Source organism: Arctopsyche grandis, chromosome 4 (genome assembly GCF_051622035.1).
Source record: "Arctopsyche grandis isolate Sample6627 chromosome 4, ASM5162203v2, whole genome shotgun sequence".
Classification (NCBI taxonomy): domain Eukaryota; kingdom Metazoa; phylum Arthropoda; class Insecta; order Trichoptera; family Hydropsychidae; genus Arctopsyche; species Arctopsyche grandis.
This window is the reverse complement of record NC_135358.1, coordinates 1284098-1310141: the sequence shown is the minus strand read 5'-3', so window position 1 is coordinate 1310141 and position 26044 is coordinate 1284098. Positions and strand designations below refer to the sequence as shown.

General features: G+C 34.8%; 2 protein-coding genes across 4 annotated transcripts; both read left to right on the top strand.

The window, feature by feature from the left end:
- The first annotated feature begins 473 nt into the window (after positions 1-473).
- Positions 474-12381, top strand: SPARC (secreted protein, acidic, cysteine-rich). 2 transcript variants are annotated; one of them, XM_077430219.1, is made up of 9 exons: positions 474-751; positions 10817-10901; positions 10978-11106; positions 11180-11267; positions 11347-11462; positions 11530-11676; positions 11754-11959; positions 12036-12183; positions 12275-12381. In XM_077430219.1, exons 2-9 carry the CDS (start codon positions 10830-10832, stop codon positions 12317-12319), a joined length of 951 nt encoding a protein of 316 aa, XP_077286345.1. In that variant the 5' UTR covers positions 474-751; positions 10817-10829; the 3' UTR covers positions 12320-12381. The 2 variants fall into 2 exon arrangements, with proteins under 2 accessions (XP_077286345.1, XP_077286346.1); XM_077430220.1 differs by having other exon boundaries at positions 584-751; positions 11754-11956.
- A 3261-nt stretch (positions 12382-15642) lies between these two features.
- Positions 15643-19181, top strand: His2Av (Histone H2A variant). 2 transcript variants are annotated; one of them, XM_077429269.1, is made up of 5 exons: positions 15643-15909; positions 15995-16072; positions 16185-16298; positions 18145-18356; positions 18441-19181. In XM_077429269.1, exons 1-4 carry the CDS (start codon positions 15907-15909, stop codon positions 18337-18339), a joined length of 390 nt encoding a protein of 129 aa, XP_077285395.1. In that variant the 5' UTR covers positions 15643-15906; the 3' UTR covers positions 18340-18356; positions 18441-19181. The 2 variants fall into 2 exon arrangements, with proteins under 2 accessions (XP_077285395.1, XP_077285394.1); XM_077429268.1 differs by lacking the exons at positions 15643-15909; positions 15995-16072; positions 16185-16298 and adding an exon at positions 16567-16750 and having other exon boundaries at positions 18441-19180.
- Positions 19182-26044: the final 6863 nt, after the last annotated feature.

Sequence of the window (26044 nt, the reverse complement as noted above, 5' to 3'; positions counted from 1 at the left end):
TTTCTTCAATGCTACCTGGAAAGGCTTAGCGGGTAGTATTCTTGTTTACTTTGTACATGCTCGAAATACAACGCCCATCGGCGTATTTCAGGCCCATGAACTTGTTGGCAAAACGCTGATCGGCGTTGGTCAGCATTCAAAGGGCTAATAAAGGAGCAAGCGCTTTCCTTTAGAACAAGACCTTTTTGTCGACAATTATTTTATCAATTCTCAATATTTTGCTGCATCTAACAAAACCATTTTTTTTGTCGGACCAAATCTAGGCGATTAGGCGTAGTACAATACAATTGCAGTAGATAACAGACCTTTCAGAGACTCAAATAATTATTAATTAAACCAAAAGACCAATTTAAGTTTTATTTAGATGGTACGATTAATTCAACAAATGATAGTCAGGAACAAGTTGCTCAACCAACACTAGCGATTCTTTCAATCAAATATCAAATATCTACATATACGATTGAAAAATCACCGCTTTTGAGGAAGTTCTCTACTTAAGTCTCAAACGCAGTGCATTTTTATACGAAATGTGTTTAAAAATGAAAGACACTTCCTTTTAGAGCCAAGCTACAAATTTAGGTTCGTCATTAATTTGACAACCGCTGATTTAACCACTTCCAGAGCTCAGAGCCATATGTGCAATTACTACTCTCATCTCATAATCAATTCAGTCGTGCAAGGATCGTCTTGGGGTTTGGTCGTCCATTTAGTCTTCTTCAGCAAGACAAATTTTCACATTTTCTGAAAACAGGTAAATTCTAATTGGATTTCAGTTATTATTAGTGTAATTTTCACAAAATATTAAAAAAAATTAGCTTATAATTTGCTTAATCAAACTACTTTTTCTTTTAATTGTTGGATGAGAAAGATATTCTAAAATTTATATGTAATATACAATGGGCTTATATATATATAGGTATAATAGTTACGAATTTTTCAATTAAATTTTCAAACATTTATATGGTCAGTAACTATTATTTGGGACATCAGAAATAATAGCGTACTATATAAATAAATAATTGATATTATTTTTTTTTTATTTTCCGCTATATTTACAATCTGTCTGGATATTAAATAAATTCCTATTTTTTGTCAAAATAGACAACAGTCGAATTGTTGGTTACCGATAATATTTGTAACTTTCTGACCGAATCATCTTAAGTTACTGATCAAATATCTTAATAATTACTCTTAGTCTTTATTTCGAACGCAGCATTCAAATCAAAATTGATGAAAATTAATTGAATATCAACCCTATTAATAGTACGACGATTCCCTATCCCAAATTTGAATACAGCATTTCTCAAAGTTTCGTTTGCTTATATGTAATATTCATCGATAAAAAAACTTTCATCGTGAATACTTGGCGAATTTCAACTAATTTTTATCTAATTTCACGTCCGTTACATTTTTATCAATGTAAATAATTTCGTATAGTGTCATCGTGGTCCACTTGCTTCATATCAGTATTATGTACACTTGGGTCAAGACTCAAGACCGACTCTTTTACTGGATAAATATCCGCAATCGTAGAAATAGATTTAAAAAAATCGTGCCGACTACAAACATATTCTAGAATCTACTTACTGCGTTGATAGAGGAAGTAAATGTTGTGTTATTTATAAATATAAAATGTGTTTAGAAACTGCGGTCAAATGAAACGTTCGGCGTGGTTGCATTCACAACACACATGCAGTTTGATGATGGCATCTGTTAATTTAGTCGGTGCAACACGATGCAACCAGTTGCATATTGGAATTTTTGGTGCACCAAATCAGATAATACACTTACATATATTAATTGATCGACTATACTAGACTTCATTTCATTTACTATGAATATTTCCATTTATTTAGGCCCACCCCCACTTTACTTAAAATATACGCACTACAGAATCCTGTACTGACCTTTGCTTTTGCGCACCTTTTACGAGAACAGGTGGTAGGTCTTTAAAAATGGAACGATTTTCAAGCTTTCGCTATTGGTTAATACTGTTCAAGTTTGTAATTTGGAGTACAATAAAGTTGTAAATGAAAAAAAACAGACATTACATAGATTATTGAGTTTTGTGGAATTCAGTATGTATAAAAAGGGTGAATGATGTGAAGCTGTATTGTTTTTTTGTAAGTAAATTTGACTTGAGTGTAGGTCTTTAAGGGCAACTGAGGCACTGCCCCATACAAATTTCTCCTAACCAAAAAAGAAAATAAATTTTGTATATTGTTGGTGACTCATCAAGAGTCAAGAAGTGTTTCTTTATACCGCTCTCCACGCGGTGAGTTGAACTGGTTCACAATTTAGTTCGGGGCAGTTGTTTATCTGCCGTGGTCCTGTGGTCGCCAGCTTCGGTTTGCCTGCTACTCTGGCACTTGCAAGTGGTACTGTGAGTAGAGTGTAGAAAATCAGTCTAGGTGATCATTCAAAATTGAATCGTATCTCTATATACTGAGGCTTTTAATTAGCTGCGCAAAGGTTTATTTGAGGAAAAATACGCCAGCCCCGGACGTCTAAATTTTCTATATGATTAGAAAAATACATAACACCGTCAGTGTTTTTCGACATTTCAACTATATTTTGCAGGCTATGCTTAAATTATCAATCACAATATGTCAATTTTTTTAATTTTTACTTTCATTAATTAGAATTTTCCTTTTTGAGAACCTATAATGAACGAAGTCGATTATTGCTAAAAAAAAAAGGAATTTTCCTTGCATAAAATGTTACTTAAAATATGTATATTAAAGGTCTGACCGCACTATACGGCCGTCGACTGCTGCAGCACGACACAACATGGCAAAGTTGATACAGAAGTCAACTCTGTCGCGTGACGCGTAGTGCGTTATATCTCATACAATTTCATACAAACAATATTTGGCCGCACGCTGCCGTTCGTGTCGCAGACGCATAGTGCGGTCAGACCTTAAGTTCGATTTTTTGAAAAAAAAATGTAAGGGGGGGGGGCTTTGGCTTCCTCGTGCCCCTCCTATTTTAAAAGTCAGGAGCCGCCCCTGTATATAAATTTACATATATCTGTACATATGTATTCTTCATAGTTTGTCCCTCAATACTGAGGATCGTGACCTCCATACGCTCCATAACCTGGGGTGTGGTTCGACTCTTCTCCAATCTTCTCTGGAAACGGCATTTCGAAGTGCACTGACGACAGAACAGTCAAGAGCCGACCTGATTTGATCAGTCCACCGTATAGGAGATTTTCTTTTTCCTGTCTTCTCCTCTACGGCATCAACCACAACAAGCTTTTCCAGGCTGCTATCGTATCTTCTCGCCATGTGTTCAAAAAACTGGAGAATTCGTCACAAACATATTTTTGAAAGACGACGGTACCCATGAAACTTATGTATAGAAATAAGTTTCATAGGTGCCATTGGAGCATCACTTCGGTCCATATATGAGGATTAAATCTCATATTTTCCTTTGCCTTTGTGTCATTTTATACTCTCTTGTATTTCATTCTTCTACTGCTCATCTTTCATCTTATCCTCCAGTCATATCTTCACCATAACATATATGTATGAATGTACAATAAACTCTTCTTGTGCACAGAAATTTATGTAACATTTTGGTATTAAATATCCTAGTTCTTATCCCACAAAACAATTATAGATCATAACATATCGTTACTTTTTAACTACACATGCAACTTCTTGCCGTTGTGCAAACAATCCATCTTTGTCCGCGTGAAAGTGATGATGAATTTGACGTACGACTCGAGTCCAAATCAATACGAGTGGGATGTCAACGCTCTTCTACTGATGTGATTATTGATTTATCGTTTTGTAATTGATTTGACGGTGTGTAGATGTAGATGAAATTGGGACACGTGAACCGTCATCTTCGGACTGCTGCTTCTGTCCATTTTATTTGTGGACACTTTATTGTTCCTGCAAACTGCATAGTCTCCGGTTGCATGGCCTGAATATGTCGAATGCTCAAATCAGTGAGTGTCAACAGTCAATTGGACGCACTTGGCAGGTCAAATTGCTGCACATATTTGACACACTTCTGAAATGTTCAGTTCTATCTTTAAAACGCAGTGATGGTTTTGTTGTGGAAACTTCTGAATACAATTTATTGTACCACCCACGCGTTGATTGCATTCGTTATCAATTTAATTCCAGGAAAATTTTGATATGTTTGCTGTTTTTCAAATTATCAACACTTGTGGGTCGATCGTTTCCTCAGATCCTTCCCGTATAATGTCATTCTAGATTAGATCAATTTTTTTAACCGTCTAGGACTCATTCGCTTGAGCTTTTATCCGTCAATGTGTGCTAAAAGTTTGCTCCAGAATCGATTTGATTCTCGGGGCTCAAATTATTTGTTTTAATTCTTCATATTACAACTCCTTCATTTGCTCATAATTGCTTATCTAAGCCATTTTCTTTAATATCAGTGTTAAAATACGGACCTCTCATTTCACCTATCATACTATGATAAAAAAGCCTAATCTCCTCTTTTTTCGAGATGAGTTCTTAAGCAAATGGTTTTAGTTATTTAGACAAAAAATATGTCAGCTGTTAAGCAGCTGGAAAACTACATACATATGTACATATATATGTATGTCTTTGAAGTAGAAACGAAAATCTCATTTTCATGTTTTTTTGAATATTGAAAAACATTGAAAGTAAAAATTATTTTTCTTCAAGTGTATCACTAGTACATACTAACGAATTTCTAGATAATGTAATGGTAGTTCTAGGCAATTAAGTTCATGACATTTTACTCAAAATGATATCGAGTGCAGCTGTGCAGTTCACATTTAATGGTTGACAGTTAATTTTGCTAGTGCATAACGGAAAAGAAGGTCCTTCCTTATACCTTCTACGCATGTTTTCGACAGCGAATAAAACAATGTTTTCGAAGTTTTTTTTAACATTTGTATAATTTTTAACAAAAATAACATGAGTTTTTGATTTCCAACTACGGGTTTCCGGAAACTTTTGATTTTGAACAACAGGTTTCCGGAAACCCATGGAAACCAATATAATGACACCACTGGGTAGATTTACAGTTAATTACTTTTTCATTAAAATTTAACTTTCATCCAAACCTTTTCACAAGTGCATAGTATTTCAAAGAATTGCATCCTTGCGCGGTCTTAGAACAAAGGAATTTTCGCTTTCCGGTGTAAACAAATGCGGAAGTTGGCCTGATAATACTAAAACATGCTCTATTTACCCAGCATCCATAGCTGGATGTTGGAATATTTTATCAGCAACGGATGTGACTGTGGCTTGATTCTAAATAAAGGAGGCCAGATGACGCCGGGTCCGTCTGTATTTTCAATCACATTACTTATGGGGCTGGCGCTAATTCACCGCATTTACATTTCCCATAAATGTCACATCGTCATCATCATCATAATCATCTCGCTATAGAGAGCGTTTTGCCAAGCGAATCGACACAATGAATTGAACGAGCGACTTGTTTCACAGCTTGTCTTAATCAATATCCCAGTTGGTGTATGTAGTTATTGATTTAAAATCGCATTCATATTTTATATTGACTGATACGCCCAGTATCGCATGGGTACTTCAATAATTAGATATTACTAAGTCCAAATATTACAAATTAAACAGTGTTAATAATTAACAATATTATTATAATATATGGTAATCGTACAAAATCGGTCACGAAAGAAGCGGACAACGAAAATTGCGAACATATAAAATTATGCATGTGAAAATTCCACACATGGAAAATATCGAACGGTGAACGGATTATTCCTCACAAAATTATTCCCTACACTAGTGTTGCGCCCGATGGAATATCATCGCGTGGGCTATGGCATAATAAGCTATTAAAAAATTAAAATAAATGTGTCGGTTCTTGGTAGTAAGCAGTATATGTATATACAAGTTTTTTGTTGATCTGTTATTATGTTCCTGTTTTGTTGGCAATGTTTTAGCTGTAACGTACATTTGTCGAATCGAAACGACTATTATAGCACGGCGAGCGTTATCTTACAGACACACGGAATCTTACACAGACACACGGAATCCTGGTTAGACACACGGAATCCTGTGTGCGGGATGCTGGTTAGAGCAATACTCGTGTGAGGAATAATCATAGAACCTTGTAGAAATAATGTTTGGTTTGGGGAACGTCTGGTATATATCATTATTTGTTAAGAGGAAATAAGACAATAAGACGGTACATTATCGAGTAATAACATTTTCATGGTAAGGTGGACTTCACATAAAGAATGAATAGATTAAGCCAATGACAAACATACAAATACTCTTTCAATTTAATATACAGTGTATATGTACATGTACATATGTAGAAGTATTCAGAAAGTTTAAGGACCACTATAGAGTCGCTTGTATGGTTTTATTTTTTACTTTTTGCTTGAAACTGGATTCGAATAGCAGAAAAAGAATAAAAATATCTCAGCATCTAATTTCTGAAATAACAAAGGGTCTCAAATCGGCAAAAAACAAAGACTAAACCGCATTTTTAAACATATGAGTACATAGATAGTGTATAAATCAAGATGAATTCATACTATAAATATAAATAATTGGAACGATTCGTTATCATAAAATTGAATAAGCTTCGCGGTTTTCGCTTAGGTCATTGCTGCAGAGGTCATCAGATTCGGTCATCATTAAATGGAAGAAAAAATAAATAATATACTTATGAGGTTATCAAGTAAACTAGCGCAATCGCGTGTGCGAGTTTCCTCCAATTCACAAACATAACAATTAGGAAACGGGAATACGTGACTGTTTATTGAATTGCCTGTTTTCGGACAACGTCTAGATTCTAGATATTGTACGTATTTATGCTCTTATGTAGATATCATGCGCATAAATATTTCTAGCACACTGAAGATTGAGCTAGAAAGTGCCGAAAGAATCGACATATACATATACACAGTGGCGGACTGGGACTGAAATCAGTGCATGCCAGGAGTTAAAGGGGGCCCCCACCCAGGGTTAAAAAAATTTGTCCCCCCCCCATATAACAAAATTTTCTTCTTTCCATCACGCTAAAAATCAAGGGCAAAAAATAAATAAAATTTTCAAAAATGGGAATAAACAAATTTAGGTACAAGAAAAATGGCAAAAGCAAAATAGATCCATAAATTACATTGTATATTTCGTTTTAATCCTTGTCATATTTTATTTATTTATTTTTATTTTTTATTTATTTTTTATTTTTTTATTTAATTTACACCAAGAAGGCCTAACAGGTAAACCCAATGCACCTTCCTGGCCAAAGAATATAATGCATCATAAAAGAATGCGGCATAAAAGCGGCTTTTACTTTCGGTAGAAAACAATCAGGGACGTCATTTCAGCTTTTTCTTGGGGGGGCAGGCAAAGATTGGTCAAATTGAGTTTTTTTTCAAAAAATCTTTTTTATATCGGAATAAAAATGGAAAATATAAAATATGAAAAAATTAAGCTTATTTTTGAAAAAATAATTTTAAAAAAATATTATGTAAAAAGTCAAAAAAGCGCAAATTTTTTTCCAAAAATCTTCACATGGTTAACAAAAATCGACCATCAAAATGTATCACTATATCAAAAAATATACGAACATTCGGAAAAATAAACGATACACATCTGTTATTATTACTATAATATTTTCAATTAATGTTAATCGAAAATCAGGATTTTGGGGAGGGGGCCCCTATCCTATGTTTCTATATACATGGATTTGTCTAGATTAGGAATAGATTTAATATTCGGAAACTGTTTAAAATTGTGTATTTAAATCTTACTATATCGTCGAAGTATAATCAAATGTTATTTTGAAAGTATGTATGAAGTAAATTTAAATCGCTGGTTGATGATGAATCGTCCTATCAAAATTGTTTTAAGCAATTCAGTTTATATTATTCAGGGAAATTTGTTTATTCCCATTTTTATTTCAGTAGGTAGTTGTTACATAGGTATTGGTATATGCATAATATTGAGGTTGGAAATGGGCCCGGTAAAAGGGCCCACGCAAATGTTGAAACTTACATTTCGAGCCTAATAAAAAAGTTAACCGATCCTTGGGCTGTTAAAGCAGGCATTAGTTGTTTGTGTATATCGTAAGAAATTTGTTTTGTTGAAATACCCAAACTCTAGGTCCCAAAGTGCAATATCCTATAAATTTTTACACACGTGAAATAGTTAAATTAAAAAGTTATTTAATTTTACTGAGGGCCCATATTTTCTAACGGATAGTGGGGCCCACATGCCATCGGGCATGTACGCTTGTATGGCCAGTCCGCCACTGCATATACAGTAAGTGATAAAAAGATTCGTTGTTTTTATTAATAGTGTAAACATATTATTAAATTGTAAATTATGGTAGTGCAGTTTAAAAAAAGTATTCAGATTTTCTATATTATGTCAAGGATTTCTTAGTTGCTTTTATGTCACTCATAAACAAATTTGTTTTATCTAATCGCATACTCTAAATATGAAGGTCATAATTTTTCGAAGAGTAGAATCTTTCATTTATGTATTTATTTATTTATAGTTAGTTTTGGACCATTGTGGCATTACAGGAGAAACCTAATGCGCCACAATGGCCTACATTTGATAAAGAAAAACAAAAAATAAAATACATAAAATAAAAAGAAAAATTGCAAAGGCAGAAAAACATGATAAATGAAAAATAAAAATAAAAAAAAAGAAAAATAAAACAAGAAAAAAAAATAAACAAAGGTGTAAAAATCAAATTTGTATTTACATATCGTTTCGACATAAAATTTGTGAATTTATGTTAACAACTCCACTCAAGTGTTGTCAACCTAATGGTTTCCATGGGTTTCCGGGACCCATTGTTAAAAATCAAAAGTTTCTGGAAACCCGTTAGAAAAATAAAAATTCTATTTTATTCTATTCTATTTAAAGTTAATATTTTAAATTAATTCATTTAAAATATTAATATTTTCGAGAATTTTATAGAAGTACATACATATATTTGCATGTTCTTGTTGTTCTAAAGGTTCTTTTATACATATATGGTATAATTTCATGTTTTTAAAATTTATTTTACTTAATTTATTTTATTCGGAACACTTACTTGAATTGTGTCAAAAATTAAAATTAGCAACGAAAAAAATCAAATAACGTAGACTATTGAATTAAAATTTAACAGCTAGTGGATTTATACAAATAATCATTTGAAATATTATAACATTCAAGTAATATATAAGAAAAAATTTCATCCAAGTTATTATTACGTAAAAATTGAAATTCATATTTATTTAAATTTAAATTTAAATTTTCACCTAATAGTGCCTTGGACGCAAAAAAAAATATATTTATTTATATAAATTGAAAAAAATTGGAAACCCGTTGTTCTAAAATTTGGGTGACACCACTGACTCAACTTTGCCTGAAAAAGTCAGTTTTCGATAAATGTACATATTTTGTCAGTAATGACTAGAAATAGGACCGAAAGCGTACTGTTCTTTGTTTATTTTTCGCCGTGCATTGTTCATTTTTATGATGAACCTTTTGTAGTTTGCTCTATTTCCTGGAAAATAGATCCAAAATGCCCTGTTTCCTGGAAAAAGCACGCCTCCGGTTCTACCTCTAGTAATGACTTATGGATGCGAAGCTTGGGTGTTGAATATAAAAATGATGCATACAGTCCTATGCACTTACATATACATAAATCGGTATAGCAGGGACAGATAGAAAGGATATTTTTGATTTTTAAATGCTTTTTATTATTACGAAATTATTTTCACAATACATGTTATATCTATTTTAATAGCTACTGATCTACTGATCATTTTCTATTTTACAATTTAATTTAATCTGGTTAGTAATCATAGTATTATATTATTCTAATGTTAATCTACAGCATAGTAGCAAAAAGAGCTCAAAAACCTATTTACAATCCTTATAGAAAGGATATGTGTCATATCATATGTATTATCAGTTGACTTATGGAGCGAGAAAAATATTGAAATGGCAATGGATGGGATACATATGTATGTTGTTGTTGGAAAAATAGATAAATGTACAAAACAAGACCCAATAAAATGCACTATACTGACGTAAGGAAGGGCATTAAAGAAATGGGTGAACCAATTTTGGGAAATGTGTATAGTTATATATACATTCTTCGTTTTTCATTATCCTAAAATCTCATTGAAATGCTATTTATAATGTGCTGAAGAATGCAATTGAAAACACCTTAATAAAAACTCATTAAAATTGATCCAATTGATTGATTCAGGACAACTCCAGTTATCTCTTTTCATGATTATAGATATGTTTGACATTTTAAATAGTATATACATATAGGAAAACAATATGTACATGTACATTCATAAGTAAATTTTAACTGTATTAGTGACCAATAGTTTTAAATATCTTATACATAAATTAAATATATCTACAAGGACTTTTTTGTAGAGATGATAATGCACCGCCTTTCACTAGTGCGAATCGTGATAAACACATATCCATGAGATAAAAACCGTCGACACATACAATACTAATATACTGTTTTTGTGTTAGTATTGGGTATAATTCGGTATTTAAAACTCTGCAGTTTTGAAACATCATGCCTTCAGAGAATGTATTTCTGTCGTTTATATGCAAGTTCCTGCTTCTGCTTTTATTCCAAAAATAGTATGGTGTATTGACCTTTTCACTACTAGAACTTTAACTTTAAATGGTATATTATGTAGATATATGTATTATATATTATTGGTATATGAAGATAATTTGTAATATTATAGAAAAAAATATTATTATTAATTATTCCTGTTTCAATTATATCAACTATTTTATTATCAAATTAATAAGAGTAATTGTGCTTTGATTTTCAGGAAACGTGAAAAGATGAAGGGGAAAAAAATAATATTTTTTGTAATGCTATTTGCATTCTTATGTCTGGATGTATCGGCTGAAAAAGTTTGTATTACATTTACATTGTATATTAAATAATAAACTAGTAATTTATACACAGTGTGAAATTTTCAATTTATAGGTTAAAAGAATTAAAAAAGTAAAAAAAAATCGTTTAAGTACAACAGAACAACCACCAACCAGTGAAATTGAAGCAGACCGATTGTTCCGATTAGAGAATTTGGAAAGAGAACATGAACAAAAATATCACGTATGTTATTTAATAACTTATTATTTCAAAATATTCAACAGTATTTAATTTTGCATATTTTTTCTGAATACAGGCATCAGAAATTGACAGAGTGAAATATTTAGAAAATCGACCCCAATCAAGTAATGATTTCAAAGACGAACACAACGAAGTTTTCGTAGGTATGGAAGCACAACACTCGTAGTCAAAAGTAATTTTAAAATTTGAAGCATTGTTATTGGAATAGTTTATTTATTTCAGATGTATGCAGCAAGGTACATTGCAGTGCTGGAAGGGTGTGTGAGTTGGACAAAGATGGTGAGCCTCAATGCGTTTGCATATCCGAGTGTCGTTATGAAACCGATGAACGCCGCAAGGTAAAAGAATATATATAATTAAGCAAAATTACATTTATTTTTTGAGTACTTAATCCAAAATCATTAGGTTTGTGCAAACAATAATGAAACTTGGCCATCGGACTGTGAAGTTCACCGTCAAAGATGTCTCTGCTTATCAGACGTCGAAGGATGCAAAGGTCCCCAATATAAACATCTTCAAATCGACTATTATGGAGTGTGTCGTAAGATGCCAGTAAGGATTTAGGTTTCATCTTCAATTGTATTTCATTCCTAATTTGAAATTTAATTATTTTTTTTATTTTCATTAAGGAATGTTCGCTCGAAGAAATGTCCGACTTCCCCCGCCGCATGCGCGATTGGCTTTTCAACATCATGATGGACTTAGCTGATCGTCAAGAGCTATCTAATCATTATATGCAGATGGAAAAGGAAGCAGAGAGCAATCTTACACGTCGTTGGGTCAACGCGGCCATTTGGAAGTGGTGCGATCTCGACGCTAATGATAATGATAGGTTGTGAAATGATCTTTTCTGCATTTGTTCCTATAATCTATAATACATTTTGCAATTACTAATACTGGAATATATTTAGATTTGTATCTCGTCATGAACTTTTCCCAATTCGTGCTCCTCTATTATCACTTGAGCACTGCATCGGTCCGTTCTTGAATAATTGTGATTATGATGACGATCATCGTATCACTTTGTCAGAGTGGGGTAAATGCTTGGAACTCGATGAGGTAACTATTACAACATTCGATTTTGAAACAAAAATTGGTCGTGTATAAATGTACATATATTCTATAATTATAATATTACTTTCTATTTCAGAATGATTTAGAAGATAGATGCGATGAAGTTACCAGCAATTATTAGAATCGGTCTCACTACTTAGTAAATGTAATTTCTTTATTATTAATTATTTTTTTACAATATTTTACACACTGCCATAGAATGAGTGGTGTTTTAAAAGTATAGGTTTTGTAATTGAAATTAATTATTTACAGATATTTTCCTTTTTTTTGATATTTCCATTTTTATTGTAAACTTTTATAGAATAATTGAGTGTCTGATTTTTAAATAAAATATGTATTTATGAAACGTTGTGGATATTTTATTTTAATACACTAATTGAAATAAATGCATATAATTATATAATTGACATTAAAAAATGTTGTTTCCAGTCAATAAAAGTATTAATTTTTTAACGTTGCTAATATCTTCCCCCACTTCTAATAAAAATTTCCAACGGTTCCCTTTTTATCTTACCGGTGTTGCTACATTTGAAATATTCTCCCCACGATGAAGGAATCCAATATTTCATGATTTCGTTTTAAAGCTTTTATTTATAATATTATGAATATTTACGCCTTTTACATTTTTAAAATAAATGTAAAAAATATGAAAAAATTTGCATGTTTTTGCTTTTTTTTTTTCATTTCGACAAATTTGAAAATTACTATTTTGTACCGTAGCTTTTTAATTGAGAAGAGATGTCAAAAGATATCGTTCATTTAAAAACATTTTATGAAATGATTTAAATAATACGCGTCTAATTTAATGGTACTTAATTTGCGGGTCACGCTGGGTCTTTTATTTATTTATTTAAAAGTTTTGGACCATTGTGGGATTACAGAAATAACCTACATAAGAAAACAAGCGAGGTAAAAAACTAAAAAAATAAATAAAAATTAATAGAACAAAAGCACTATCAAAAAAAAAATTACAAAAAAAAGGAAAAAAAAAACAACATATAAACACAATCATAAAAAAAAACAAGATAAAAACAGTAAAGTAATAAAACAATAGCGGATAAATTAAAATTTAAATATGTAATAAAATACAAGGATAATTTAATAAAGTAATAAAAATACAAAGAAGGGAATGTCTTGCACCTGCAACCTGTTCCGATGAATAAGAACCGGCTACAAATACAAAACATCCCTGCGAGGCCCAAATGGAAGAGAGTAGATTAAAATTCCACTTATACATCACATTCAAATTATGAAAATAATGATGAGCGCAGACTACCAGACAAATATTTAAAAATAATATCCGATAATCTACGCTCACCAAAGTAAATATCGCATTCAGGCACAGCAGCAACGAATAGTAGATAATGGTAACTTAATGAACGAACAAATATATTAATTAGAAATCCATCCACATATCTAGATACTGAAAAAAATGTTTCATTTATTGTTGTATATAAAATAATTTGTCGAAAGCGCAATATAATTTTTGTCATTGAATAAAAAGTTCTAAGCTGCAGTTAAAAAAAATTCTAATTTTAGGAAATTGGATTTAAACAGGATTTTTTTGCAAATTCTATTAAATTCATTTCAGATTAGGTACTGCTATGGGTTCGCACCGGCCAGTCGAGCCAGTTGCTAAAATAATTTTGGTTCGGAGAGCTGGTACTTAAAATACCGAATTTTTTTTTTTTAATTATCGTAATTACGAGATCGAATTTTCACACGATCACAATACTTGATCCGATATGGATATGAATTTATGTAATGTAAATAAATAATTATGTAATACATAAGAATAAAAAGAAAAAAGCAAAAGCAGAAAAATATGATAAACAAATAAATAAATACACAGTAAAAATATCAAATAAACGAAATACATAGTAGGGAATATCTTGCATCCACAGCCAGCACCTGTGTATATACCTATAAGAACCAGCTATAAATACAAAACATCTCCGCGAAGCCCAAATGAAAGATAGAATAATATAAAAAAATATTTCATCATATATCGGTTCGGTGATCATTGGTCACAAAAGTCCCTAAAATCTCTATAACGGAACATCTGGCAGCCGAAAAGTCATATTTTTAAAAAACATATTTTTTTATTTATTTACTTGAAACACTAAGAAAATAAAAGAAGTGGAATCATACTCGCATAATATTAAATTATAATTTATTAAAAATATAAAAGTTATTCAAGGAAATTAATAAAAGGAAATTAAACAAAAATTCAAATATTAATAGTTAGCTTCAATTTATCTAAAAAATAATTATATAAATTTTCAAATTAAGTGAAAATCCGATTGTAAAAGTTAAAATAAAATAACAGATTGAACACAATAATGTGGAAAACATCTAGTGCATGGGGCTGTCGTTGTACGTGCAAAGGTTGCCTTTGTTTTACATTTTTTGTGGAGAGCACTTGTTCCATTTGGTCATTATCGGGCGTGTCCAATTCCTTCAAAAGTTGTGTCACCTGATGTATGATACATCTGTAAAAATGTGTGATAGATGATTGGGGCCGTCGACACCAACAATATTACTTACAATATTTTCCATAACCAGTTCCTACATAGCAACCACAAGTTGCAATATTGGAGCTGGATATGGAAAATATTGTAAGTAATATTGTTGGTGTCGACGGGCCCATTGACGAATGATGACCCCTATACTTATATTATAAGGTTTGTTCATATCTAGTCGGCACATATCGGGAGCAGCAGACAACCTACAAGTACGTGGAGTATTCTTTGGTACATTCTATATGGACGCATTCATACCCCATTCGTGCATGCGCGTTCACGCATTCATATGCGCAGTGCCAGCCTTACACCCTATGGCGCCCTCGGGTAATTTTTTCTAAGCGCCCCTAAAAATTGTGACATTGTAGACCGGAGATAAGTTTCAATTTAAGTTTCGCCTTTGGCACTCTAATCAAAATTTTTTTAGGGTCTTTGGCGCCCTAATTTTAAATTTTAAAGCGCCTTCGGTGCATGGATTGGCACCCCCAACATACTCGGCGCCCTCGGGCGCCACCCGACCCAGTCCCCCCTAAAACCGGCACTGCATATAGAATGTACCATAGAATACTCCCCATACTGGGAGGTTGCCTTTTGCTGCCGATACGTACCGACTAGATATGAACAGACCCTTATTCAGTTTTCAATTTAAAACTTTTTGTATTATTATATAACTAAAACAAAAACTTCAGACAAGAAAAATATTTCATTTATCATTTCGACAGATTGTAACGGAACGTGAACAGTATTCGCGTTTACAATTTAGAATAAAATATCAATAAAAATATGTGTGTTATTATAATGTTTTTATACATCTCAGAATTTCGTCTCGTGCAATAATGAATAACCTTCGTAAGATTCGCTACTTTGGCGACGTTAATAATAAAATAAGTTAATAAATTAAGAGAGAAATGTGATGCGAATTGAAGTGTGGTGTGGCCACACTGTCGCAACGGCCGCGACGGCCGGGCTGGCAACTGGCATGGCGGTCATTTGGCGCGAGTGATCGGCGGTGACGGCGGCCAGACGCGGCTCCGGCGACTTTCGAGCCCTCCGCTTTCGCTCTCGCCTCCTCCTCCTCTCCCCACACCCCCACCTCCACTTCCACATCCGCTCTCACAAGTGTACGCGTCTGCGTCTGCATCCGCGCATCTCCTCGGCAACTCGGCAACTCGGCAACTTCGCAGACATGGTCGTGACTCTCGTCTCCCGTATGAATGTCATTAGAGCGGCCCCATGTCGGCAACCAACGTTACCGTGTCTGTGTCTGATTTCAGGCTGGCGGCAAAGCGGGCAAGGACTCCGGCAAGGCCAAGGCGAAGGCCGTCTCGAGGTCGGCGCGAGCGGGTCTGCAGGTACGTGTGCTGTGTGGTGTGTGGTTGGTGGTTGGTGGTTGGGTCGGGTGACCCGGCATTGGGCATTGGGCATTTGGCATTTCTGACCCGCTTTCGTCGTTGTCTGTTTCAGTTCCCGGTCGGACGTATCCACCGCCACCTGAAGAACCGGACGACGTCTCACGGACGCGTGGGCGCCACCGCCGCCGTCTACTCGGCCGCCATCCTCGAGTACCTGACGGCTGAGGTCAGCTCTCATACCTAATGTGTTCTAAACGTGTGTGCGTTTGGTGTGTGTGTGTGTGTTTGCGTGTTTGCGTTCGTGTTCGTGTTCGTGTTCATGCCATGTACGTCGGAAGCGCGCGCCGATCGATTTGGCGGGAATCAAGCCGCGCCCGACGCTCGCGCCGTTCCCGGGATTCTCGGCTTTCCCGGAATTCTCAGAATCGCTAGCGCTTTGTATATTGGGCCGCGCCGTCTGCGTTCGCCGAAGCGTCGGGCGACGCCGCGCAATCGCCCGCCGTCATTTTGGCGGGAAGACGCTCCGTCACTCGTCCGCGGCGCTTCTCGCTCTCAATGTCGAAATTATCGTCCATGTCCCCGCGCCTTACGTTCTCGTCCTCGTCGGTGTCGTTTCGGTTGGCCCGCTTGCTTTTGTGCAATTGGTATTGGCGTGTCTTTGCTTCGAGGCGTGCGTCGGTAATGTAGGAAGTGACGTAACCGCTATTTCGAATTTTGTCTCACCGCTCCGCTTTTGGCCAAAACTAACCTATCTCTTCGTTGCACAAGTTTTTTTTATTTATCATAATTATAAAATTAAATAATAAAATGTTTGCATTTGAATGAAAAACAAAGGAATGATCGTATATGAAATGTATTTGATTTTCTCATAATAAAATTATTGTTAAATTACGAAATCATAATGAACCAATTTTCAATTCAAATGTTTTCCTTTCGTAAATTAAAATCAAATAAAAAAAAATGTGGACAAAATAAAAGGATTTTTTATCATAAAATTAAAAATAAAGTGTTTGTATGAAAAACAAAGGAATGGCCAAATTTGAAATGTATTCGATTTTTCATAAAATAAAAATAATTATTAAATTACGAAATGAAAATAAACAAAAGCGCACAAGTAATATAATGAACCAATTTTCAATTCAAAAGTTTCCTCGAAAATTGAAATCAAATAAAAAAAAGTATGGACAAAATAAAAGGATTTTTTATCATAAAATGTTTGTATGAAAAACAAAGGAATGGCCGAATTTGAAATGTATTCGATTTCTCATAAAATAAAAATACTTGGTAAATAACGAAATGAAAATAAACAAAAGCGCACAAGTAATATAATGAACCAATTCTCAATTCAAATGTTTTTCTTTTCGTAAATTAAAATCGAATAAAGAAAATGTCGAAAAAATAAAAGAATTTTGGTTTCGACTACAAAAATCACAAAAAAATAGTTCAAATAATGTTGACGATTCCATTGTGTAATTATAAATATATTATTTAAAATCGATTTTTACTATTTAAATTTAAATAAATAAAATAACATTTACATTCGAAATACGTAATTTTTTTTTATTATTTAATTAAAATTGAAATATAATAATATCAGCTAAAATCTTGCCCCCCCCTTTTTTTTTTTGTTATTTGATATGATTAGATCTGATTTAAAAAATATTTCTGGTTCTGAGAAAATACACTAATTTCAAAACTAGTTATTACTACGAATTCATCTAAAATTACAATTAAAAATTTCATCTAATGCACAATAATATGTATGAACAATTCTAATAAAAAATGCTATTTTTTAATTAATTTTTATTATGTTTTCACTACTAACGCAGTACACTGTTTATCAAATCTGGAAATGTTTATATCTTATACTTCTTCTATAACTGTATATTTCTAGCATTATTATTCCAGTACAATTTTATGTAACGGCTGAATTATAATAAAAAGTTCAAATTGTAATTGCAAAATAACAACGTTCTCGCGCTCCTGACTTATTTATACTGTTTCTATTGAAATAACTGCATTCTCGATTGGTCTGGATTGGTGTTTACATTTCGATGAATTGGCCGTTTCAGGTGTTGGAGTTGGCGGGGAACGCGTCAAAAGATTTAAAAGTAAAGCGTATTACGCCTAGGCATTTGCAGCTTGCCATCAGAGGTGACGAAGAATTGGACAGTTTGATCAAGGCGACCATCGCCGGTGGTGGTGTCATTCCGCACATCCACAAATCGCTCATCGGAAAGAAAGGCGGGCCAGGACTACCAGCTTAACCTTTGTAATTCCAGAGGTATATTTTCTAATACGTCTATATGTATACTCGACTCCACAATATGTAGAATGAGTTATTAATGGATTTGGATTTTAATTTCAGTAATTTCTGGGGCTGTTTGAAGAATTCTCACCGCTAAGGATCTGCCTTCATCGGTTCCAGTCTGTTTTTACATGTACAGAAAAAAATAATTGACACAAACATGCCATTGATAGTGATGTGTTACAATATTACAATATAGTGCATGGTTGGACATGTGACGTTTACAGTAATATTTAGTTTTAAATATTATTAAGATTGACATTTTTAAGAAGTACACAAGTTCTGTACACATGGGATTCATTTTTTTGTATATGTATGTCAGAAATTTCCAGTTTTACGAGAACACTAATGTTACTTTTTTTTTTATTATAACTTCACCCCTATTAATATTATTAATAAAATAAACCTTGTAAAAAAGAAGGAAACTAAATGAAAACGAAATAAAAGATGCCATTAATTATTTTTGTAATAAATGTGAGTGTTAGTATTATGTTTGATGTGTTTTGAAAAGATTTTTCACTCTATTTCAATATATTTTTTCTCTCCAATTTATACACACATATATATATATATTTTTTAGATTATAATAAAGCTACCTGTTGATTGTATCTTATTATGAATATAAAGATTGAGATGTTAAAAATTAATTGAAAAAAAAAGAATTTCGCCTTACTCGTATGTTGCATCATGAGTGTGACACGTTTTAGTTAAATTAAGTCGTTTGACTTGTTGGTTACATTTAAGAAAATCTTGTGTTTCATTGAAAAGTAAATAAAAATTGATACAAGGGAAGTTTGACTAATTTTGCCTTTTTTTTTTTAAATTTATTCCTCACCTTTCCTAACAATTTAACCTACAAATACCTACGTAAGGGAATTAATTGGGTATTTGTCATTTTCGGTAATTGGAGTCACATTGCGATCGCCCAAAAGACAATTTTTGACGTGAATATGGGATATTTGGCACTCGAGTTCTCGTTAGTATGATAGTTATATGATAGTGAACAATAATCGCCGAACCGTCATTTTCATGGTCTTAGCAAAATGGCCAATTTCTGACCAAAGGGGATTTTGTTGTAAATTCGAATTTCTGCTTGATTTTTAATATATTTATTTTATAATTCCGGTACTAAATATCAGGTACCTGGAACTGTTAGTTTTTCGTTCCGGTTCAGTAAAAAAAAATATATATTGGTTCAGTTCTGGTTTTCTCTGGTTTTCTGGTGTCTCGTATTTAAATATCAGTAAGTTAATGTATGTATGTAAATACACCCACACCGTCTATACCTCTCTTTATATGGCTTTTCGCTATAAATTATTGTGATCATATACATAATTAAAATGTTAGAGTAGAATATTTCTTAGAGTGTGCAGCTTGCCGCTGGTGCACTGCGGAATAGAGGGGATAAATGAAGACAAATTACATTTTTTTCGAATCGTTAATCGTTAATAGAATCTTTGATTGCTGATCGTAGATCTAATGAGATGAGGGAAAGAACAATTCTCAATGGAAGGTAGCATATTTGCTTCATAATTAATATTCTGGTTTTCCTTTGTCCATTTCGGTTTCTAACAAGTTGAAAAATATTATCATATTAGCTCCATTATCTGTTGTAACCAAGGAGCCGAGCCGAAAACCGCTATTTTTGCCGCAACGAAAACAGAATTCCGATATGTTTTGCGGTTCGGTAAAATTAATATATACACTTCGGGAAGGATCGATCTAATGGACAAACATACAGGAATGTATATTAAAAATATGTTTTTGAAACTTTTAGAAAAATATAATATAGATATTGTTGCGTAGGGGTGGGTGGAGGATCCAAATAAAAGGCCAAAGTCGCTTCACAGCATTTATTGGTGATTCAGGAGATACACGCACCGCCAGTGCTCCGTCCAGAATGTCTTGATGTCGACTAAGTACCCGTTTATAAAGGACAGGTCGCTCCCTGCATCTTCGACGTCCGGTTTACTTCCCCATTGTTTAGTCACGTATCAGGATATGCAGTCCCACGCTTTCGCGTTGTCAGTTCTAAGAATTCTAGGGGGAAGTGGCTGGGTGCCGTTACCGACCGCTAAGTTCATCCATTGTTTAGCCGACTTGCACTTAGTCGGGAGATAATCCTCGAAAACCAATTATAACAGTCGCAGGAATGCGACGTCTCACGCTCGTACAGATTCTGGGAAATGGCGATGCCTAATCCGAGGGTCTCCTTTGTTGCCCTCGAAACCACTTGATAATGCCGATTACGGCGTATGTTACAATATCAAACAAATCTACTGTTACAACTAGTGCTTCCAATCCCGGAACTAGAAGGAAAAAAATAACGGTCGGGTCCCTGGTTGTAACAGTAGATTTGTTTGATATCGATATTATATTTTTCTAAAAGTTTCAAAAACATATTTTTAATATGGTAATTGGATTATTAGTCACATTGCGGTGGTCACAAAGATAATTTTTGCCATGAAAATCGCGTATACGCAATATTTGGCACTCAAGTTCTCGTTAGTATGATGGACTTTTCGGCTGCCAGATGTTCCGTTATAGAGATTTTGGTGACTTTTGGACGAGCGCTTTGTGACCAATAATCATCGAACCTTATAATATACATTCCTGTATGTTTGTCCATTAATTCAATAATTCCCAAAGTATATATGTATATTAATTTTACCGGACCGAAAAAAATAATCGGTCCGGCTTTGGTTTTCATTTCGGCAAAAATAACGGTTATTCCGGTTTTCGGTTTGGCTCCGGTTCGGGTCCCTGCTAAATATTGTAGCTGCCTGATATACTGACATCTATGATATATACGCTAGACGCTACTGTGAAATTTGAAGTCACACCTAACCTAACTTATATCTCGATATGATAATAATTTTGAAGTGACCAATTCGTTTTATAACAAGGCTTTTTTCAATTTAATTTGTAGAGATTCATAATCCGAAAAATTCTCAAACCTTTGAAGTCAGTTCTCGTACTTAATTTTAGTTATGAAGGCATCATGTAGTCCATTTTTATTATTACATAAAATAAATAAATTTAATAGAGCTTGCATTTTTTGGGGAAAAAAGAAGTAATTAAATACAAATTTTAAGAATTTCGCTCACAGAAAAATAAATAATTTGTTCAATATGTTGTTTTTTTTAAACTGCTTCAGAATGGTAAGTATTATGTTTGTGTATTTTATTTATGGTTAGTTTAAATATTACATATTTCTATACATACCTATAGTCAAATCTTATAACTAATTTCTAGGGACCAATAAAATTATATCGTTATAATGAAACTGGAAAAGACGGAAAAATACTGTTTTTTTTTTACTTTTTCTATGTACGTATTATTAACAACTAGCTGTATTACCCGGCTTCGCTCAGTGTTTATAATATAAACCGCTTAAACATGACTAAGCTAATTTAATTAAAAAAAAAAAAAAAAATTAAAAATTTAAAAAAAAAATAAAAAAAAAAATAAAAAAAAATAAAAAAAAAAATCAAAAAAAAAATAAAAAAAAAATCAAAAAAAAATTTAAAAAAATCAAAAAAAAAAATCATTTTTTTTTTTTGCCTTCTAGGGCTTCGCCCTCGGCACCCCCCTGAGCCTTTGCCTTCTAGGGCTTCGCCCCTCCACGCCCCATGAGCAATTGCCGTTTAGGGCTTCGCCCCCATGATCAGTTGCCTTTTAGGGCTTCGCCCCTCCGCGCCCCCATGATTCAAAGCCGTCTAGGGCTTCGCCCCCCTTAGTTAATGCCTTTTAGGGCTTCGTCCCCCGCGCCCCCAAGATTAATTGCCGTTTCGGGCTTCGCCCCCCTTAGTTAATGCCTTTTAGGGCTTCGCCCCTCCGCACCCCCATGATTAAATGCCGTCTAGGGCTTCGCCCCCCCTAGTTAATGCCTTTTAGGGCTTCGCCCCTCCGCGCCCCCACGATTAAATGCCGTCTAAGGCTTCGCCCCCATGATCAGTTGCCTTTTAGGGCTTCGCCCCTCCGCGCCCCCATGATTAATTGCCGTCTAGGGCTTCGCCCCCCTTAGTTAATGCCTTTTAGGGCTTCGTCCCCCGCGCCCCCAAGATTAATTGCCGTTTCGGGCTTCGCCCCCCTTAGTTAATGCCTTTTAGGGCTTCGCCCCTCCGCACCCCCATGATTAAATGCCGTCTAGGGCTTCGCCCCCCCTAGTTAATGCCTTTTAGGGCTTCGCCCCCCGCGCCCCCAAGATTAATTGCCGTTTCGGGCTTCGCCCCCCTTAGTTAATGCCTTTTAGGGCTTCGCCCCTCCGCACCCCCATGATTAAATGCCGTCTAGGGCTTCGCCCCCCCTAGTTAATGCCTTTTAGGGCTTCGCCCCCCGCGCCCCCAAGATTAATTGCCGTTTAGGGCTTCGCCCCCCTTAGTTAATGCCTTTTAGGGCTTCGCCCCTCCGCGCCCCCACGATTAAATGCCGTCTAAGGCTTCGCCCCCATGATCAGTTGCCTTTTAGGGCTTCGCCCCTCCGCGCCCCCATGATTAATTGCCGTCTAGGGCTTCGCCCCCCTTAGTTAATGCCTATTAGGGCTTGCGCCCCATGAGGCTGGGCCCCCCGGGCCCCCTTCGGGGCCCCACGGGGCTGCGCCCCCTGTGGCGCCCCCTTTTGAGCCCCATGGGGCTGCGCCCCATGAGGCTGCGCCCCCCGCGCCCCCTTCGGGGCTTCACGGGGCTGCGCCCCTTGTGGCACCCCCTTTTGAGCCCCATGGGGCTGCGCCCCATGAGGCTAGGCCCCCCGGGCCCCCACGGGGCTGCGCCCCTTGTGGCGCCCCCTTTTGAGCCCCATGGGGCTGCGCCCCATGAGGCTGGGCCCCCCGGGCCCCCTTCGGGGCCCCACGGGGCTGCGTCCCTTGTGGCGCCCCCTTTTGAGCCCCATGGGGCTGCGCCCCATGAGGCTGGGCCCCCCGGGCCCCCTTCGGGGCCCCACGGGGCTGCGCCCCTTGTGGCGCCCCCTTTTGAGCCCCATGGGGCTGCGCCCCATGAGGCTGGGCCCCCCCAGGGCCCCACGGGGCTGCGCCCCTCGTGGCGCCCCCTTTTGAGCCCCCCGGGCCCCCTTCGGGGCCCCACGGGGCTGCGCCCCTTGTGGCGCCCCTGGCGGGGCCCCATGAAGCTACTCGCCTTGCGCCCCCGCGGGGGTGAATCCATTGAAACGAAAAAAAAAATCGGCGCCCATGGATCGAAAAAAAAAAAATCGAATCACGTGTTCGATGACGTCACCGATCTACGGACGACGACGACGACGACGACGAAAACGACGACCAAGGATACATACAAAGTCTCTTTCCAAATTATAGATTAGATAGATGAAGTTTTGTGATTGTGCAAAAATTCGAACTCGAGATTTTTGACTGATTCGATCACTGATCTCGTTTTCATGATCTAGAACAAGCCAAGAACAGTTTAGTAATAATCGTAAGTGAAACATAAGAGGTTTGTAAAAATAGGTGTATGTGTGTGTATTTTGAGGATTTTTTGAACACCGTTAGTCCTATCGAACTAAAACTTCGTATCGGTTACTGAAATTCTTATCGATACGATGTCATTTTTTTTCAAATTTTTAAGTTGACCGGAAATGGTACTTTTTTTTAAGTTTTTAAATCCAATTATCTCCCAAGCCGCTAACCGAATCAGACTGAATTTTTTTTACATGTAATAGAAATTATAAACTTAATACCTTAATATTTTTCAAATATTTTTACCTGAAACGGAAGTAGTACTTTTACTCTAGAGAATCGAGGTTTTTATGTTTTTTTTCAGAAACCTTTGGGTTTATTGAACTGAAATTTTATATCTAGAAGTATAAGCTTAATACCAAGTTTAATAGAATAAAATTTGTAATAAAATTTGGTAAGCATTCGTCAACCAGAAGTGGTAGTTTACTCTTGTTCGATTTTACTTCTACTATGTTTTTCGACCCCTTTAACATGTGTGCTCTTCAAGAAAAAATTCCAAATATAATAATTGTATCAATGTGTTGAAAATAAAAAAAAATCACTAAATTTAATAAACCGAAAGTGGAATTTTTCTTCTTGGCAAAGTCAAAATTATTTTGACCACGATTCTTTCCACACCCCTGAACGTATCAAGCTGAAAATTTATATTTGTATTCTTTATGTACTAACTTAGAGCTGATAAGGTTTTGGTCAGAATTCGTAAGCCGGAAGTAGTATTTTTTTTTAAAACAATATGTCATTATTTTATTTTGACATTTTAAATTATTTTCATTTTCTTGATATTTTAAGTAATAAAAATAATTCGAACAAAATTCGCCAACCGGAACTTTTCCCTACGTCTGCACTCAATTTGCATCGAAAATGCTCTCATAACTGGTATGTGTCCACGTGTATGCATGTTTAGTTATCGAATTTTTTTAAATTTCGTTATTTGAGTATTCGTTATAACGGAATTTTGTGGAATGTGACGAGTCTTATTAAAAAGAAAGTATACAAAAACAAAAAAGCATATAAACAAGCCGTTTAATTACATATATTGGGTCATAAATGAAACACTTAATCATGTTATACTATATTTCATTACTAGAATAATATGTTATATTTCAATAAACATTTACATTCAATAATAATAAGATATATTTTAATATGGTTATTTTTAAATTTAATTGTCATAATTTGAATATAAGAACATAAAGGGAAATAATAATTTTTTTTGTACGTTAAGTGGGCCTATGCCCGTTGGCATCTGAATGTGTGCACATCTTCAATTGTGTCATTTTTATTTTACTATTTTTTTTTTTGATAATAATCTATATATGCGTGTATATTGTTTTTTCCTAGTCTGTATATTTAATATATCCAGTAGGGGAGGTATAAGATATATATATATATATATATATATATATATATATATATATATATATATATATATATATATATATATATATATATATATTATATATATATTTTTTTTTTCTTTTTGATACAGTATAAGATATACACATATATTTTGTGCAACGCACCGGTCTGTAAGATGGCCGCCTTTGTTTGAGCGTTTATACATATATTATTTACATCAATATGAACCAGTATGAGATGCACACACAAATAATGAAAATCCTTATACTTAGTAAATTAAGATTTAAAACTTTCCTAATTTTATATGGTTTGAATGAATGATAGACCGTGCTAGGAGTTCCCCAGTGTATACTAGGGAACTCCTGAGCCCGCACGGCCACAGCCTCCACGGACGTTGGGAACAATGTACACGTTGAATCTCCGATCGGTGACCCGTCCACAGCAACGAACGCCAGCAAACTTACACGAGCCACAACACGAGCGTTGTGATAAATCAGCTCGAGTCAAGCTTCACAGCGGCGGAGACGGTATGAACAACAGATGAGGGTGAATGAAGCCCACGGATATACCGGGAGAGTTGTTACAGTCTTCCGTTATATGCGTGCGCTGTGTATTTGTAATATATGTATATATATTTAAATAAATGCCTCAACTTTCATATATTTTTTTCAAAATCAACTATTTTTGAGTATTAAAAACGAATTACACATATATGTATATCACTAGGAGTGAGGCTATGGCATAAGAGTAAAAAATTTTTCTCCATACACACATGGCTTTTAATTACTCGATCAATGATTTTTAAACATTCCAACAATATTATTATATACATACGAGT